Below are 18,061 nucleotides of genomic sequence, written 5' to 3'. Positions count from 1 at the left end.
GTAGAAGAATTAAGGTGAGATTTTTAGTTAATTGCTGGATTGCCCAACATGTGAAAGCATCTGTGATAATGATCTTTCTTTATTCTGAGTACTGCCATATGGTTGCATTGTAGTTTGTTATTTTCTCTTTGTAAATTGTGCAGTATTCAAGAAGAACAGATCAATGAAAGCGCACAGCTGCACATAGCACATTCATGCAGAATGACACATTTTAAATTCTGTTTTTTCTTTCCTCTGTTTCATTTCATTGTACACAGTGCTGTTTGATTAATGTAACACCTATGCGTTTGAAATGAGAAGTAAAAGGCTTAAGAATCATTGCATTGCAATGCATTTAATGTATTGTACATTTTTATGCTCCCTTCTCCTGGCAAGGGCTTTACTGGTACAATTGAGCTCACAATGATAATCCAAACAGTGAACAAACAGTCAATATTTTTATTTTATAATAAGTGTTGTGTCAAGAGAGAAATAGCATGCAGAACCTTAAGATCAAGCACAGCCTTTATGCAGCCTCTTTGTTACAACACAGCAGTAGTACACACACTAAAACAAAGCTTTGTCAATGTACTGAACATATCAAAAGTTTGTTCAATGTCTCTGAAATGTAGAAACAAATTTGACTATGGATATAATGACTTGTAACAGTTCTTAGAATAACTTAAAGACATGTAAAATGACTTAAAACTATAATAGAAAAATATCTCAAGTACCAATGACAATGTGCTATGCAAACCAAAATGCATTGCAGTTAAAACAATAGATCAAAATATTAAAAAAAAAAAATTACAGTTAATTGCATTAGACTGTGATTTCCACAGTGTACTTTGTGCTTTTTTTAAAATGTTATTCACTTTGAGTGCAGTGAAAGGCCCTGAAATCCCTGTATGGAAAGTAATGACGACAAGAGTTATACATTAGTAGAATCGTTTATGAAGCATAATTCTCTCACTGGAACTCATTTCCTAATTATGTTGATAATACCGAAGAGTTGTCATTCATTATGCATCAAGCGTTTCCTAAATACTAAATTAATCCAAAAGTCACCAAAGCATATAAAATACCTAGTTAGAGGCTGGACAATATTTATAAAGCATGTCTCGTCTAAATGCAGCCTTCACACATAGAGCATAAGCTCTATATCATACATATTGTAAAGGATCTCATATCAGATCTGTGGAAAACCTGCAAAGATATCTTGATGACACTCCAAACGAATATAGCATGGAAGAAACTGCTAGCATCTTTCAATGCGCACTTTCTGTATCTTTTGGCCAAGTGATTTCTTAATTAGGAAAAACAACTTTGTTTTTATTGAAGATCAGGACTTAAAGTGGGATTTTATACAGATTTTATACAATGCCTTAAAAGGTTAATACTTCTGCAAAATAATGAAATATTTAGTTATTTATTTATTTGGGTGGCAGGAATTACCTTCCATAGTCCACAGTAGAAAATATTTTTACTTCACTAGAATAAGTATGGGGTAACACGGTGGCGCAGTGGGTAGCGCTGCTGCCTCACAGTTAGGTGACCTGGGTTCGCTTCCCAGGTCCTCCCTGCGTGGAGTTTGCATGTTCTCCCCGTGTCTGTGTGGGTTTCCTCCAGGTACTCTGGTTTCCTACCACAGTCCAAAGACATGCAGGTTAGGTGCATTGGCGATTCTGAATTGTCCCTAGTGTGTGTGCCCTGTGGTGGGCTGGCGCCCTGACTGGGGTTTGTTTCCTGCCTTGCACCCTGACTTGAATTTGCCAAAGCTGACATCTTTACACTTTAACCGGCTCGAGAAAATATTTGCTAAACCACCGCCTTTCTTACCATGGCGATCTGCATGAGCAAAGCTGTAATTCAGAAAACGCAGATTCGATTAAAACAGCTGCACCATCAGAGCTAAGCCATGTTTCACTTAGTGCAATAAAATCAATTTTCCTATCACTAATAAGATCGTTGATGGAAAACGTCTTGTTGCTTAATGCTCTAACATTTAATAAAGCCATTTTTGATGTTTTGGAAGAGCAGAACTGAATTGTATGTGCATTATGGGTATTCGAGATAGAAATTAAGTTATTTTTATAAGCGCCGCTCTGTGCATATTTTTTATTTAATCTATAATCTGTTTTGATAGTTTTAATATATTGTTCATCAAGAGGTAGTACTAGGGTGTTGTACCGTGTTAGCCATTATGAAAGTAGAGAAAAGCCAAGCAAAATGACACCTTTTATTGGCTATAAAAGGTGTCATTTTGCTTGGCTTTTCTCTGCTTTCATCAAGAGGTGTAATTGTAATTAAGTTATTTGTACTTATGCCACACTGCCTAGTTTTTTTACATGCTTTGAAGTTAATTATTACAGTATTAATGCAGTGCACTTTGGAGGAAGATTGTGTTACCGAATTATCATGCAAAGCATTATGGAAAGGGTTAGGAATAAAAATAGACAGTCAAGAGAAACGAATTACCTTAGCAATGTTTTCGGAGAGGACCCGGGCGCCAAATCTATTTGGATGCAGACCATCCCGCTTGAAGAAACGCGGCCTCTCCCAGAAGAGGTCCCAATTGTCTACGAACCTGATGTTTTGACTCTCGCAGAAGCCTTTCAGCCAGATGTTTAACGCTAGCAGACGACTGTAATACTTGTTTGATCTTCTAACGAGAGGTAGGGGACCCGAGATAAAGATTCACCAGCATCACACTTGAATGGTCAGAACTCGATAGAATCCTACAAAGGCTTCAGAGACTGGACTGGCCAAATATTCCATTCCAGCTTTTCAAAGAAAACTAGAGGTGTGGGAATTCTTGTACATACAACAATCTCATTTGCAGTATCAGATGTAGTATCTGATCCTGAAGGGAGATATGTGATCATCATGGGTAATTCATTTAACTGTAATGTGATTTTGATAAATATCTATGCACCCAATGTGGATGATAGGGACTTCATCCAAAATGTATTTGCATCCATTCCCAATGTGAACACTCATAAAATTATAATGGCTGGTGACTTTAATTGTGTTTTAAATCCAGACCTAGATAGGTCTCCTGCCACTGGGGTGATGACATCTAACACGGCAAAGACAATTACACAGTTTGTAACTGATCACAACTTATCAGACCCCTGGAGACTTCTAAACCCAAACTCAAGAGCATACTCCTTCTACGATTCTTCTTGCCTACGATTAAATCTTGTAAGTACGATGTTATTGCTATCTCCGACCACGCCCCTTTGATCATGGAGCTAAAATCATTATGCCCCACATACTCAGCTCACACCTGGTGTCTTAAACCCACTTTTATTAGCAGACGATAAATGTACAGAATTTATATCCAAGCAAATTGATTTTTTTTAGAGACAAATACATCCTCTGATGTTTCTGCAGGAATATTCTAGGAAACCCTAAAGGCTTTCTTAAGAGGTCAGATTATCTCAAATCTTTCCCACAAAAGTAAATTTGAAACCAAGACAGTATCAGAGCTAATCAGTGAAGTAAAGTTTGGATTCACTATAATATTTTCCAGTCATTCACATTTACCATGTTATATTCCTGTTTTAAGGCCAGTATCCACAGAGGCACATTAATTATGCAGCTTTATAGCTCCACACTAGGTGCATAACTTTGATGTTGAGGCATGCAGTAATAATAGGACAGCTATCTGAGTCATTGCCAGCTGCAGTCTCCACCCAGACTTGAAACATGCATTGTTAGGTTTATCAGTGACTTTGATTTGCTATGTAAGTATGTGTGCCTACCATACTATTCAGAGCTGGTTGCTGCCTTGTCCCTGATACTGATGCTAGCTGTAGGGAAGAAAAAGTGACAAAAAACTGGGACCAGCTTTGGTAAGATGCAAGGAGAAAAAGAAAAACCCAATCTGGCAGTGAGGATGCAAAGCAATATGCAAGTCTGGAAAAAAGGCCAGATGGTGGCAATCTCTATAAGTGAACTGGGTTCTCCAAAAATGGCAACAAACAAAGGCAGTGATGAAACTGAGAGTACTGTGCCCAAGGAGGAAATTGGTAATGTTCACTTAGGATACTAAATGGCAGATCAGCACGTAGGTAGTATGAGGTGTGCAATGCTGCTAGCTAGAAAAGACAATGCACAATAGGTTGTACTAACATACTAATAGATTGTAATCCTTGATTTGAGGATGGGAAATGTAGGACCATATTGTCCTTTTAGAAGCTGTAGGAGGCTAGTCATTTTTCTGAAGGTCACTTGGTGACAAAAGTGTAACCGTTTAAAGAAAGGCATTGGAGGAGGAAGTCTCAAAAGCCTCCAGAGACTTAATAGACCCATCCACTACTTCAGATGTGATTTAGGGGCATGCTTGCAGGTAACCTGGAGCAAGGACTAAAAGTCAGATCACTGCAAAACTTTGATTGATTCTGGAATCAGAAGAAGAGTTAGGGAAAAAGTCTTACTGGTGTGATAGACAAAGGGAAAGGGATACGATGGGTAAAAGAGAGTGATTTGTGTTGCTTTTGAGGTGAAAGTTTGGCCAAGCCAATCGGCTATATAGACACAGGTTTAGGATATGTGCATGTAGGGAGCAGAATTTTGTTTAAAATTTGTCAAGTGACCATAATATAATATACTGTAGTTCTTGATGTTTTGGAAGAGCATGAATGCAAAAACTAACACTGTTAAGTTAAACTTTGGTAGGGCAGATTTTAAGCAGAAGCTGCAAAAGATAACTCATAAAGATGTTTTCAGTATTTAAGTAGTAAAAGAATTGTCACGGAGGAGATGAAGTGCATCAGGAATAGTAAAGGGGCATGAAAAAATACAGACAGTGAAATAGTGGATGCTCTAAACTCTAATCTCCCAGTGGTAAATGGGACAACTAAGGAGGTACTGAGTGATTTGGAAATTGTAGACGTAATAGTACTGCTTAGATTAAATAGACTGAAATTAGACAAATTGCCAGGACCAGATAATATTTATCCTCAAGTTTGTAAGAATGTAAGCGACTACATACTGTATACAGTATAAATCCTTGACACATATTTTTAGAAAGTCACTTCGCACTGGAGAAATCCCAAAGGACTGAAAATTGGCAAATATTATCCTGTTATAAAAAGGGTGCTCAGGCAGATCCAAGCAGCTGTAGGTCAGTAAGCTTAATGCGTATCACAAGTAAAGTAATCAAAGGCATTATTAAGGAAAATACACAGCAACACATGGCAAGAATAGGAGTTTTACTGAACAGTCAGCATGGTTCAGAAGAGAGACATCATGTTTTACCAACATGCTGGAATTCTTTGAGGAAACAACAAAAGAATATGATTGAAGTGGTGCATATGATATTTTTTATCTTGACTTTCAGAAAGCATTTGCTAAAGTGCCCCATGAGAGGTTGTACATCAAACTAAAAAGTAGGATTTCACAGTGTTTTGTGTAGATTGATGCAAAATTAGCTCAGATACAGAAAGAAGAGTGTTATGGTGTGATGAAACCTATCAGAATTGGCTGTCGTTGAGAGTGGTGTTTCACATTTGGGTCAGTGCTAGGGTAACTGCTATTTTTAATATATATATAAATAATTTGGATACAAATATAAGTATCAAACTGGTTAAGTTTACAGATGATACCAAGCTAGGTGTGTTGGCAGAATAACCTTGAATCTGTTGAATCATTGCAGAGGGACTAAGACAGCATACAGGTTTGGGCAGAGTTGTGGCAGATGAGATTTAATGTAAGTAAATGTAAAGTGTTACATGTAGGAAGTAATAGGTTTGAATACACAAAGGGAGGTCTGAAAATCAAAAGTACACGTTATGAGAAGAATTTAGGAGTCATAGTGTACTCAACATTATCAAGTGGGAGACAGTGTTCATAAGCCATTAAGTAGGCAGAACAGAATGTTATGTTATATAACATGATGTGTGTGGTACTAGTCCATGAAGGTTATGCTGAAGCTTAATAATTCACTGCTTAGACCTCACCTGGGGCCTCAACTATAAATGGTGCATACACACAAAAATGTTGCGTACACCCGTTTCCACTCTTCCATTGCAATGTAAAAAAACTAAACTTGACATAATGCCCTTTATTGTTTAGATTCACATCCCTGATGTGGCTTTATCAAATACACTGAAAATAACTGTATATCATTTATAAATTTAAGGCATCTGATTGTAATCATCCTGTAACAATACAGTGGTCCACAGAATGGCCAAACTATTCCAAATACCACAGCTGCTTTAGCATTGTTACTTTTGGTGCACCACTTCCTGCCTCAGCCATGCGCACAGTCTATTTGAACTCCTTCCATTCGACAAATGCTTCAGAGCTTTTCCTGCACGAACCTCACGGTTCAGAGGCATTTTCATCCCAAGAGCTATAAATGCACACAATTAGTCCATCAAGTGCTCCCTGTAGAACTGTTTGTACTTACAAATACAATTACCTCACTGTAGAATTGCACTACAGTTGTAATTTTGCACAACCTGAGCCACATTTTGAACTATTTGCACTATCTGCACTATATATGTGCATTTATATTGTACTTATGCAGTGGAAGTGCTGCTGCCTTGCAGTAAGGAGACCTGGGTTGGCTTCCCAGGTCCTCCCTGTGTGGAGTTTGCATGTTCTCCCCGTGTCTGCGTGGATTTCCTCGGGTGGAAACCGGGTGCCCCCGGTTTTCCTCCCACAGTCCAAAGACATGGAGGTTAGGCGCATTGGTGATTCTAAATAGTCCCTAGTGTGTGCTTGGTGTGTGTGTGTGTGCCCTGTGGTGGGCTGGCGCTCTGCCTGGGGTTTGTTCCTGCCTTGCACCCTGTGTTGGCTGGGATTGGCTCCAGCAGACCCCCGTGACCCTGTGTTAGGATATAGCGTGTTGGATAATGGATGGATGGATATTGTACTTATGCTTTCATATTGTTTATTTTGCATTGTTTTTATTGTATTACTAGCAAAATACCTGTGCTTTGCAGCGGAGAAGTAGTGTGTTAAAGAAGTTATGAAAAAGAAAAGGAAACATTTTAAAAATAACATAACATGATTGTCAATGTAATTGTCATAGGCTTATTTTAGTATTGAGAGTGAATTTGATGATTGTAAAGAGCTTAATTTATGAATGTAAATGTTATGTATGAGAAATGCACTTTTTTAGGATGTAAGGATTTTTTTGTAAATGACGTTTGCAGTTCTGTCCTCGGGCTGTAAAATGACCAAGCTGTCTGCTGAGCTTACTCTTGAGCATGCAACATACAGTTGGCCATGTGGGAAGCAATCTTGTGTCAAGACAAGTCAATGCCGACCTTTTTTAGAGTCTGGCCCTGTGACTTATTTATTGTCATAGCGAAGCAGACCCTTACTGGAAACTGGGGGCACTTGAATTGAAATGGGAGGTCAGAGGGTATGTGAGGAATAAATACAGTCTTCCCTGGGCCAGTTCCATTGATGACAGTTGCCTCAATCAGGTTCTTGTGCAGAGATTTGATCTGAAGCCTGGTGCTGCAGTAACTTAATTGGTGCGCCAACCTTCAAAAGTAGAGTATGCGGAGGCATGCCCGGAGGATTAAGAGTGTGAAGAAACTAAATGAAAAGGCAGGAGTCACCAGCAGGAAGATGTGAAGCAAGGCGAATAATAACAGGTTTGAAGCGGTGGAGTAAAGAAGAAGGGAGCAGTGAGCAAGATGAACAGCTGAGGAAAGTTGTAGCAACCGCAAAATACGGGAACGCAATTCCTACACTTCACAACCCGACAGAGGAGTGGACGATGTTTGAAGGTTACAATAGCATTACCATATTCGGTCCTTGTCCCCTCTTGACCCTATGCCCCCTTAAATAATTGGAAAAAAATAATGCGCAACAGGAAGTGGGACTGATAAATATATTAACATTTGCTGTTTACATTTACTTGCCCGGTGCCAGAGTGCTCATTAGTGAACCCCAGACGCCCTCCCCAGCGCCCCAATCCTAACCCCCGGTTTGACACAGACAATAGAAAAAAGTAAATAATAAAAAAAAACTGTTCTTTGAGAACGCAAAAGAAAGATTTAATTTAGTCCACAATATAAGAAAACAATAAACCCTGCAGTTCAATTCCTCCCGTATGGCAGGAGGAAACACAACAGTCCTTTGGCGAAACGGCTTCTCCGCTGACTATCACGAAGAATGCAAACTCAGGGATCCGACTAACCAGACAGGAGCACCCGGAGAACACCAGTACCTGGCCTCTTCTCGGGGATTCGTCACTTGATTATTTCTTCGGGGTGGCCACCCAAAAATAGCAGACATCCCTGGGTGAAGTAAGATCCTGAATAATTCTTTGAGCGTGAATAGTCGACACCTTGCCTTCAGCCTTATCCTTCCTTTTTTTCTCTCTCCTCTCCTTGATCCACCATTCCCCTTAAAAAGAAAAAGTTTCCCGCCAAAACTCCTTGCCCCTCTCGGTTGTTATGGAAACCTCACGCTGGCAACAGGCAGCTGGAAAATTGACTCGGGCGGGATCCTCCTAGACTGGGACGTCACCAAAGGTGCCTGAAGGGCTATTTAAAACATCCTCCCAGCCAACATTATAAAGTGACGGACAATCCAGAAGGCCAACCCGACTGTCCGTTATGTAGTCTTGCTACAAAGTAAGGGATTTAGTGAGGAGGCACATGAGCGTGGGATGTCGTTAATGTATATAGGCAGGAAGCCAACCACGTGGTAGGTGCGCGGAGAGCGGCCGTGCGAAAAAAGGAAGGTGGACCAGGGGCGGCCCTTTTCTGTCTCTGCCATGAAATAAATCCTCTGTTAACGGAAATAAGGAATGAAACCGCCAAAAGGAGAGGTCAGTTCCGAAAGTTCCTTACGGCATAATGGTGAGAACCGCCAAAAAGAAGACATTGTTTTTGAAAGTTTGTTACGGGTGTAGCAGTTGAGCCTATTAGTGCTCCCTTGAACCCTCAGGTACCACTCCAAACACCAGGTAAATCTATAATTATTTATTTTACAATAATAATGTGCACCAAGCACTCTACACTCCTCACTACACATACAATACTATAATTTCTCCAATAATCAATAATCAAACCAATCCTCCTCTCCCAGACGCTTTGCCACCCTTCCTCCCAGCTCAGCTCAGCGTCTGGGCTTTCCCATAGTCCATTTATACTCTCCGACCCGGAAGTGGTTCCAGCCCAGCAGTCCATGAGTCCTTATCACTTCCAGGTCAGATTAAAAGTCCTTTTCTTCAACCCGGACACACGTCGTCCCTTCTGGTCATATGATGATGACGTGTTTACGGGTTATAGGGCATGCATAAGTTCTTGAGCCTCCCTGCAGCGTCCTCTGGTGGGCCCCATGGTGTCCAGCAGGGTTGGGAATAAAAACTCCACTGTCCATAATTCCCTGCTGGTCTTTGGGGCACTCCCATGCCACAGGGAGGGCTCCATCTAGCGGCCTGGGGGTGCTGTCTGGGATAAACAGCCGGCCATCTCCCACACGGGGCACGCCGTGAAATGAAACACATTTAACATTTGTAAGTATAGTGTAAAGGATGAGCATGGGAAATTTGGGCTTCTTACGTATATTGGAAGTCGCAGAAATAATGACGAGGGGATTCCCCTATCTATATATACAGTTTATGGGGTACACCCGTTTCTCCCCCTTTGGTGTTGTAATTGGACATGAAATATACCTAACTTTTTTAAGTAGACTGCAAGGAATGAGCAAGCAAAATTTCAGCTTCCCATCTATATGGAAAGTGGGAGAATTAGTGATGAGTCAGTGAGAGCTTTGTCTTTAATATGTATAGGCTGTTATTATTATTATTGTTATTATTATTATTATTTTATCATTTTATAGGAAAATAAGTTTATGGTAGATTTGCATATTGAATCTCATTGTACCATACAATAACAATAATGGAAATCAATTCAATTCAATTCAATAGAAGAGAGCGCGTATTTACAGATGATGACGGCTGGCTTCTAAGTCGATTTAGATTTCCAAAAGCCATCTTCTTGGAGCTGTTGATAACATTTTTAAGATGAAATGCATAAAAGTATATATATTACATTATACAGGTACATTTTTAACTTTATTTAAATAATGTATACTGTTAGTAATTAAACATGTGGGTACAGTGGCACAGCAGTAGCAATGCGCTGGCACCCCATCCAGAGATTGTTCCTGCCTCATGCTGTATGCTTGCTGGGACTGGCGTGACCCTGGATGGACAGATGGATGGAATAATTAAACATGTAATATGAAGATATTTCAATTTTCCTTAACACTAGAATTACCGAAGCCTATGGAAAAACTTGTAATACCAGCCCACCTTAAATCCCTTCACACCTCTCCATTAGCATCTTTTGTGTTGTAAATGTGTCAATCAGCAGAAGCAGCAAGCAGCCTGCTTTTCAGTTTAAGTAAAAGAAGATTAAGAGGAGACATGATTGGAGACAAGAACACGGGGACATAGTTGGAAACCTGTTAAGGATAAATTTTGCACAAGCATTAGGATGTTTTCCTTAACACAGTGGACCATAGACCCATTGAATAAGTAATCCAATAATGTGGTAGACAGTAGAACTTTAGGGATCTTCAAAAACTAGACAATGTTATTTTGGAAGAATTAAGTTTGGCTGAATGGCCTGTTCTCATCTAGATGGTCTAATGTTCTTGTTTCAATAAAGGAGCACTATAGTACAGTATTTATCAGCAGTTCATTAATAATGAATTAAAATTTTCTTCATAAAGATGACCAGAAAGACCTCAGTCAGCCGTAGTGATGGTAAGTTCATGCTAAACACCTAACTTCTGCTAATCTTCTGCTAAGAGTAGAGAGTTCCAAATTTTCTCTAAACATGTTGCAGAGATGAATTTGGAAGAATAGTCATGGAGACTGAAATAATAACTTAAAAAAAGATATAGAGTTTAGTAATATCTTTACGTCAGAATTAGGACAGAATCATCATTCAAAAAAAATAAGAAAACATAAGCAGAAAGAGAAAGACAAACATCTACGAAGCAAACAAAATTTAAGATGTTTTTACAAACAAAGGCAATATCCTAGAGCATATTAAAAGACTGGCAGAGACGTAACGCAAAGTACTTCCTTTTACTTTGTGCGTGTCACCATTTCATTTCTGATAATTAGTTGTCAGGTAACATAACTAGGTGATGGGGATAAGCGGTATGCAGAACATAAAGGGAAGGATAATTTGCAAAGCCCATACCCATATCTAACTGAAATATTATTAATAATTAGGAATAACAAAAAAAGAATTTTAGTTAACATGTATTACTTAAACGTATAAGGAAAAGAGTACCTAGATTTAAACACCAAAAGAAGGAACAATAAGTTAAATGATTCAGAAAATCTTCAAAATTATGAAAACATAACAGTTCAATTAATAAGTTGTAAAACTAAATAAATAGTTCTCCAAAAGTGATAACAAAGAACACTTGTAAATTATTAAATGTTAAGTATTTACCACAGTAAGATGTGGAGAATCATAGAGGTCATCATAAACTGAAGTAAAAGTATAAAATTTCATTGTAGAGAGAAGGTTAATACATTTTTAAAATATATATTGCAATAATGTAAACAGGGTATTAGTAGTGAAATATTACATAACTCCTTATTAAAATAGAATCAACAGGACAGAAGATGATTCACGTAATGTGGGGGAAATCTACTGATGCTTCATGAACATCTAATTAACACAGGCTATAAATAACATTCTGGATATAAAGAGATCAGAGATGTGAAGAAAGATTTATTGCAATGATTCAACAGTGATAAATGTGCACATATTCAGCTTTAAACAGTTGTATAATAAACTGAGAATATATTTATTGTCCAGTTGACTTTGCATACCCACATTGAATATTAGTACCACCTTGGAGTTTTGCCTCCAAAAAGGGTTTACATTTTCTGTAAGTTAACCCATTACAGATCATTATTGAGTTATGTCTGAGTTGTTTTTATTTAAAAATGTAGGTAAAGAATAAAACAACTCACTACTATAACAGTAAGAAGTCTTCTACTGCTTTGTGGGTTAATGAATCAATCCAATTTAAGATTTAGTGATTAAAGGCAAAGATTGATTTTCTGAGTGCTAAGTGAAAATCATATTTGTGCTGGTATTTCGCCTTTCCTTTCATCTAAATGTAAAAACTCAAGGTAATACCAAAATTTTTACATTTTGTGAATGCCTAGTCAAAAACCACACATTCTTAATTTTTTTTTCATTTACATCTTTGCTGTTAACATGCAATTTTTAACTTCTTAGCCTTAGTTAAGCTGTTTCCAATTTTAGACAACAAAAGACTTTGACTTAGTATACTGAATATAGAAAAATAGAACCATTGACATCAAACTCAATTAAAGCCACAACCTGACATTTAAAATTTCTTTGACTTTCTGAAAACATCTAATGTCAGCTGTAGATCATGCCACCCCTTGTAAGCTGTCTGCCCACAGCCTGTAACTGACATTCATCTTTTTTCATTGTTCTTGTTACACTGTCCTACTAAACGTACGTTAGTTTCAACCATGTTTTTTTCCTTCACTACCAGATTTTATACAGTATATAAAAACTACTTTTAAAGTGATGTCACCCACTTAATTTCTTTTATACTCAGCTCAAACTTTAAAAATCAGTAAGTTCCCTCTTTCCAAAAGAGGGAGAGTCATGTACAGCCAGGAACCAAAAAGGGTGAATGAGAAGAGAGAGCAACAGACTCAAGCCCTCAAAAAGTAAAAGCAACAAGCAAGAGGATAAATGGAAAATCAATTTACCAAATTGCTTATAAGTGGCATAGGTGATATACTTTGCAGGTGACAGATTTCAGGGACTGCGGTGGGTTGGCACCCTGCCCAGGATTGGTTCCTGCTTTGTGCCCTGTGTTGGCTGGGATTGGCTCCAGCAGAGCCCCCGTGACCCTGTGTTCGGATTCAGCGGGTTGGAAAATGGATGGATGGATGGATTTCAGGGAGAAAGCCTAAGCTTGAGAGATTTTCATACCGAACATAAGTGCAGTGTATTCTTGGCAAGATTTTTTCAGTTAGAAAGCAAGTTTTTATTTACATGGGAATTGACTTTAGGCTTGTTTGATAATTAATTAGTACTGTTTTCCATGTTTTGAGAAATCGTCCTTCTGTGTAGCAGAAACAAAGCCAGGTGTTTGTGTGCTTAATTTGGCTTAGAAGAAGGGGAAGATAGTGGGTGTGTTAGATATTTTCAAAATGTTCTTGCAGTTCAATCTAGTTGGTGCTTTGTTTCAAAAATGTAGGTTACAGTTCATTTGATGCTATGGACATTTAAAGGGACCTTGCTATCTGCATAGCTGCTGGACACTTGGAAAGAAACTCTGTCTCTGGCAAGAAATTTTTCTTTTCATTTTTTGATTAAGGATATATAATGTGTAATTAAGGAACAGGGCCATCTGGGAAATGTCATCAGAGTCTATTGAATAAAGACTGCATGAACTATCCAGCTGTAGTAAAGTGAGGTCCACGGCTAATCTGCAACTTTTTAAATAAATAATCGGCACACTCACATCTTGGTAGTAGGGGGCATGGCAGCGTGGTGAAAGTGGTTCCCGGACACAAAGCTGGAGAGGGAGGTTCCACACTAAGTGCACAGCTGTAGGATCGTCCTTGATCCTAATTGGTGTCGGGAGCTGCTAATCGTAACACCTGTGCCATGTCCCCATTTTAAAAGGGAAAGCACAAGTGCGAGAGAGGAAAAAAAACAAGAAAAAAAACAAGGAGAGAGTCAGAGAAGGAGAGTGCAGCATTGGGGTGGAGAGAGAGACAGAGAGAGAGAGAGAACAAACCAGCCCGCTAGAGTGAGAAAAGGCAGTGGTCCTGCAATGGAGAGAAGGATCAAAGCACTAGGGACGGATCGTTCCTACTGAAGTGTAAATGAGTGGGTGCGATAAAGGTGGTGTCTTCTTCAGGGATCCAAGGTACACTGAAGCAAGCATGAAGGAAGGTGAGAGGACAACCGAGGGACGGAGTTGTGCTTGGCTCATTCAGAAGTGGAAGCAACACACTGACCCAATGACTGGGATGGTTTTTATTTTCATTTTAAGCCTTGTTTTCATTCACATGGATTTTAATTTTTATGGATTGTTTATTTATGAATTTTGAAGCACTACACTTACTTTTTGAACACTTGTTTTTGTTTGTTTTTAATAAAAACACTGAACACTTTTGCACCTTCCCCTTGTCTACATTTGTATAGCTCATCCCGGTCGTAATTATCAACAGTGTCAGGTTCAAGAGGGTCCTAAATGAACAGAAGGAACATGGGCTGGAACTGCACCATCACACCAGTTTGTATAATTCTGTGTATTGCTTATATTGGCTGCTGTTGGCTTTGATGCAAATACATTTGACTTTTAGGTGAAAGCTTAAATCAATGTCTCTGTAGAGAGACAACAAAAAACTCCAAAACATAGTAAATAAAAAAAGGAAGAAACCTTCGGAAAGGCAGTTCAAAGAAAGACCCCTTTCCAGGTAGGTTGGGCGTGCAGTGGGTGTCAAACAGAAGGAGATAAATACAATACAATACAAAGAACAGAACACAAGTAATCCTCAATACAATATAATAGTAAATTAAAAATGTTACAAGTCCAGAGCAGAATTTAACAGTAGATGATATCACATAATATGATTTGGATTTGTTTAGAGTCATGGAGACCGCAGCCGTCAAGTTGCCTCCCGCAATTGGCCATTCCACAGCTGAAATAGCGCTGGGCCAGCCAATCCAATGAAAGGACCCCTCTACCTGATGATTCATGTGATCCTCCATCAAAGATGAAGGCAGGCAAAACAACATGGAAAAGTGGGCAGTGGCACCAAGTGCCACATTTGAGTACCGAGAAGATAAACAGAATAGGTGAGGGTTAGTAACAAGTTATAACTACCTTATTACTTATGTTTTAGTGCTAATAACCAACAACAGAGATGCAGTCTGTACAGTTAATCAACAGCTCTAGTCAGGATATGCTAAACTGAAGTAGTGAGTCTTCAGCCGGGATTTAAAAGCTGAGACCGAAGGGGCATCTCTTATAGTAGCAGGCAGACCATTCCACAGTTTAGGGGCCCTGTAACTAAACTCTCGACCTCCCACTTTTATTTTATTAATCCTTGGAATCATAAGCAGACTGGCATCTTGTGATCTTAATGTGTGCTCTGGTTTGTAAGTCATGATAAGTTCAGACAAGTAAGCCAGACCTTGGCCATTTAAGGCTTTATATGTTAAAAGGAGGATTTTGAAATCTGCCCTAAACTTAACCGGGAGCCAGTGTAAGGATTTAAGAACTGGAGTTATGTGTTTGTATTTTCTTGTTCTTGTTATAATTCTTGCAGCAGCATTTTGGATTAACTGAAGGATGTATAAAGAACAATTTGAGCATCCAGTGAACACAGCATTGCAGTAGTCAATCCTACTAGAAATAAATGCATGAATTAATTTCTCAAAATCCTGCTTATTTAGAAATGGCCTTAATTTCCCAATATTTTTAAGATGGAAGAAACATGATTTGGACAACTTTGGAATGTGCACTTTAAATGACATGCTAGAGTCAAAAATAACTCCTAGATTGCGGGCTGATTCAGTAAAATTAATGGTGATTCCAACTGAGTTAAATGATGACAAAATATTATTGCGATCAGCGTCATTCCCTCCAATAATTAACATCTCTGTTTTATCGGTGTTTAAAGATAGGCAGTTCTCATCCATCCACACCTTTAATTCACTAATGCAACTAACTAAAGACAACATTGGAGAAACTTCATTTGATCTAAGAGAAAGGTATAACTGGGTGTTATCTGCATACGAGTGAGAATTAACATTATGTTTTCTAATGATAGATCCCAGTAGAAGCATGTAAAGTGAAAACAGTCTCTGTAGGACACCATATCTCACTTCTGTGTATAATGATGGAGTACTGTCAGCACATTTCTGCATGTATTGGAATCAATTTGATAAATAAGAACTAAACCAAGCGAGCACAGTGCCTATAAGCCCAACATCATTTTCTAGCCTGTGCAGTAAAATAGAATGGTCAATGATGTCAAATGCTGTGCTTAAGTCTAACAACATAATTACAATGGAGTTTCCTTCATCAGAGGATATCAGAATGTCGTTTACAACCTGAGTTAGTGCCATTTCTGTACTATGACCAGTGCAGAAACTAGATTGGAATTTCTCAAATAAATTGTAATGCATAAGGTGTGACTGAAGCTGATTGGCGACTACTTTTTCTAGTATTTTGGAGAGAAAGGGTAAATTTGAAACGGGTCTATAGTTATTAAGAATTCTTGGGTCTAGGTCTGGCTTTTTAAGTAATGGTTTAATGACTGACACTTTTAGTGCATCAGGTACTGTGCCATGCAATAATGAACTATTGATAATGCTAAGAATAGGCGCTGCAAGAACATCCATTGTACTTTTGATTAGTTTTGTTGGCACTGGATCTAGGGAACAAGTAGTAGGTTTCATTGTAGAAATTAAAGTTAAGACATCCTGCTCACTTTCAGGATTAAGATTTCTAAAGTGTTGAATGTAAGGTGAGACTTGGTCTGCCAAGCAAGTATGTGGTTTGCACTGTGATGCTGAGATATGGGATCTTATATTTTTTTACTTTCTCATTAAAGAAGTTCATAAAGTCTATACTGCTAATGTCTGTTGTTATTTTGCACTGTAGGTCTGAATTCCCATTTTTTAATTTAGCCACTGTTCTAAACAGTACCCGAGCATTTTTATTATTGCTATTTTTTATTGTAGAATAGTATTCTCAACAAGTTTTAAAGAGAGCTTTTTTATATTTTTAACACTGTCTGTCCATGCAATTTGAAAGACATTTAGCTTTGTTGTTCTCCATCTGCGCTCCAGTTTTCGACACTCTAATTTAAGAGCTCGAGTGTTTTCATTAAACCAGGGAGAGTTTCTATGTGCTTTGATCACTTTTGTTTTATGGGGAGCCACTGCGTTCAGAGCATCTCTCAAAGTCACAATATAATGTGATGTTAGCTAATCTAAATTGTTTTCCACGTTTACATTTGATGTTAACTGATCTAAATGGTTTTCCAAAATTACACTCGACTTACTCAAAGTATCTATAAATTTTGAAGCAGAATTACAATCTAGATGTCACACTGTTTTTGTTTTAATCTGTGAGTGTATTGGTAAGGGGTGGACCAAATCAAATGTAATTAAATAGTGATCGGAAATAACTTAATTTAATGGAAAGTTATGGAAAGTTTGTAAGTTATAATTAAATCTAATATGTGGTTATGATTATGAGTTGGACCTTTGACAATCTGACAAAATCCTACTGAATTTAACAAATAAGTAAAACATTTGCTAAAAGTGTCAATTTCCACATCAATGTGTACATTAAAATCCCCCATCAATACTACGTGATCATAATTTATAGCCATATCAGATAAAAGGTTGCTAAATTCTGTCATGAACAATGAATATGGCCCTGGTGGTCTGTAGACTACCACTATAATTGTGTTGGAATCTGTTTTAATATTTAAAATGAATGCCTCAAAGGATGTGAAGTCGCCTACATTTTTAGAAGTGATTTGCATTTTGTTACAATGAATTATTCCAAGGCCTCCTCCTCGACCAGAATCTCTAGACTTATGAAGGAATGTGTATCCATCTGGTGACGTCTCAGCTAAGGGAACAGTGTCAGATTTACTAAGCCAGGTTTCAGCGAGAAGACACAGATCAGATTTTGTACTTAATATAATATCATTTACCAAAACAGCTTTACTTCCAAGAGAGCGAATGTTCAATAAGCAGTATTTAAAACTGCATGTTTCTTTCTGAACTGGTGATGTATTTTTTGTTTTAATTTGAAGTAAGTTTTTATTACAGATGCCCCTGATGGAGGGTCTGGTTTTATCTCTTGGGCTAATTATACACCTTATTTTTTGGTTATCATGTAATTTAAGGTCTAAATCATGACTAAATTTACTGGATACCCCACAACAGGGATTATGGGTAACAGCTTCAGGAAAGTAACACGTAAGATAAACAACAGCCTGTGATTTAAGATCACATGACTGTGGCCTGGATAGTGCTCTAATCAG

The 18,061-nt window shown here is 38.2% G+C and overlaps 2 protein-coding genes across 2 annotated transcripts in view; one reads left to right on the top strand and one right to left on the bottom strand.

The window, feature by feature from the left end:
• Positions 1 to 18,061, top strand: part of LOC114655979 (F-box only protein 6-like) — a 1,212,211-nt gene that overhangs the window by 868,618 nt on the left and 325,532 nt on the right. The gene's annotated exons all lie outside the window — the stretch shown is intronic.
• LOC127529038 (uncharacterized) overlaps positions 2,420 to 18,061 on the bottom strand; it is a 28,974-nt gene continuing 13,332 nt past the window's right edge. The window contains exon 2 of the mRNA XM_051931348.1: positions 2,420 to 2,566. Within this exon, the coding sequence (XP_051787308.1) occupies positions 2,440 to 2,566 (127 nt within the window). The 3' untranslated portion in view covers positions 2,420 to 2,439. The remainder of the gene's footprint in view (positions 2,567 to 18,061) is intronic.

Source organism: Erpetoichthys calabaricus, chromosome 8 (genome assembly GCF_900747795.2).
Source record: "Erpetoichthys calabaricus chromosome 8, fErpCal1.3, whole genome shotgun sequence".
NCBI lineage: Eukaryota > Metazoa > Chordata > Cladistia > Polypteriformes > Polypteridae > Erpetoichthys > Erpetoichthys calabaricus.
This window is presented reverse-complemented; position numbering and strand designations above follow the sequence as displayed.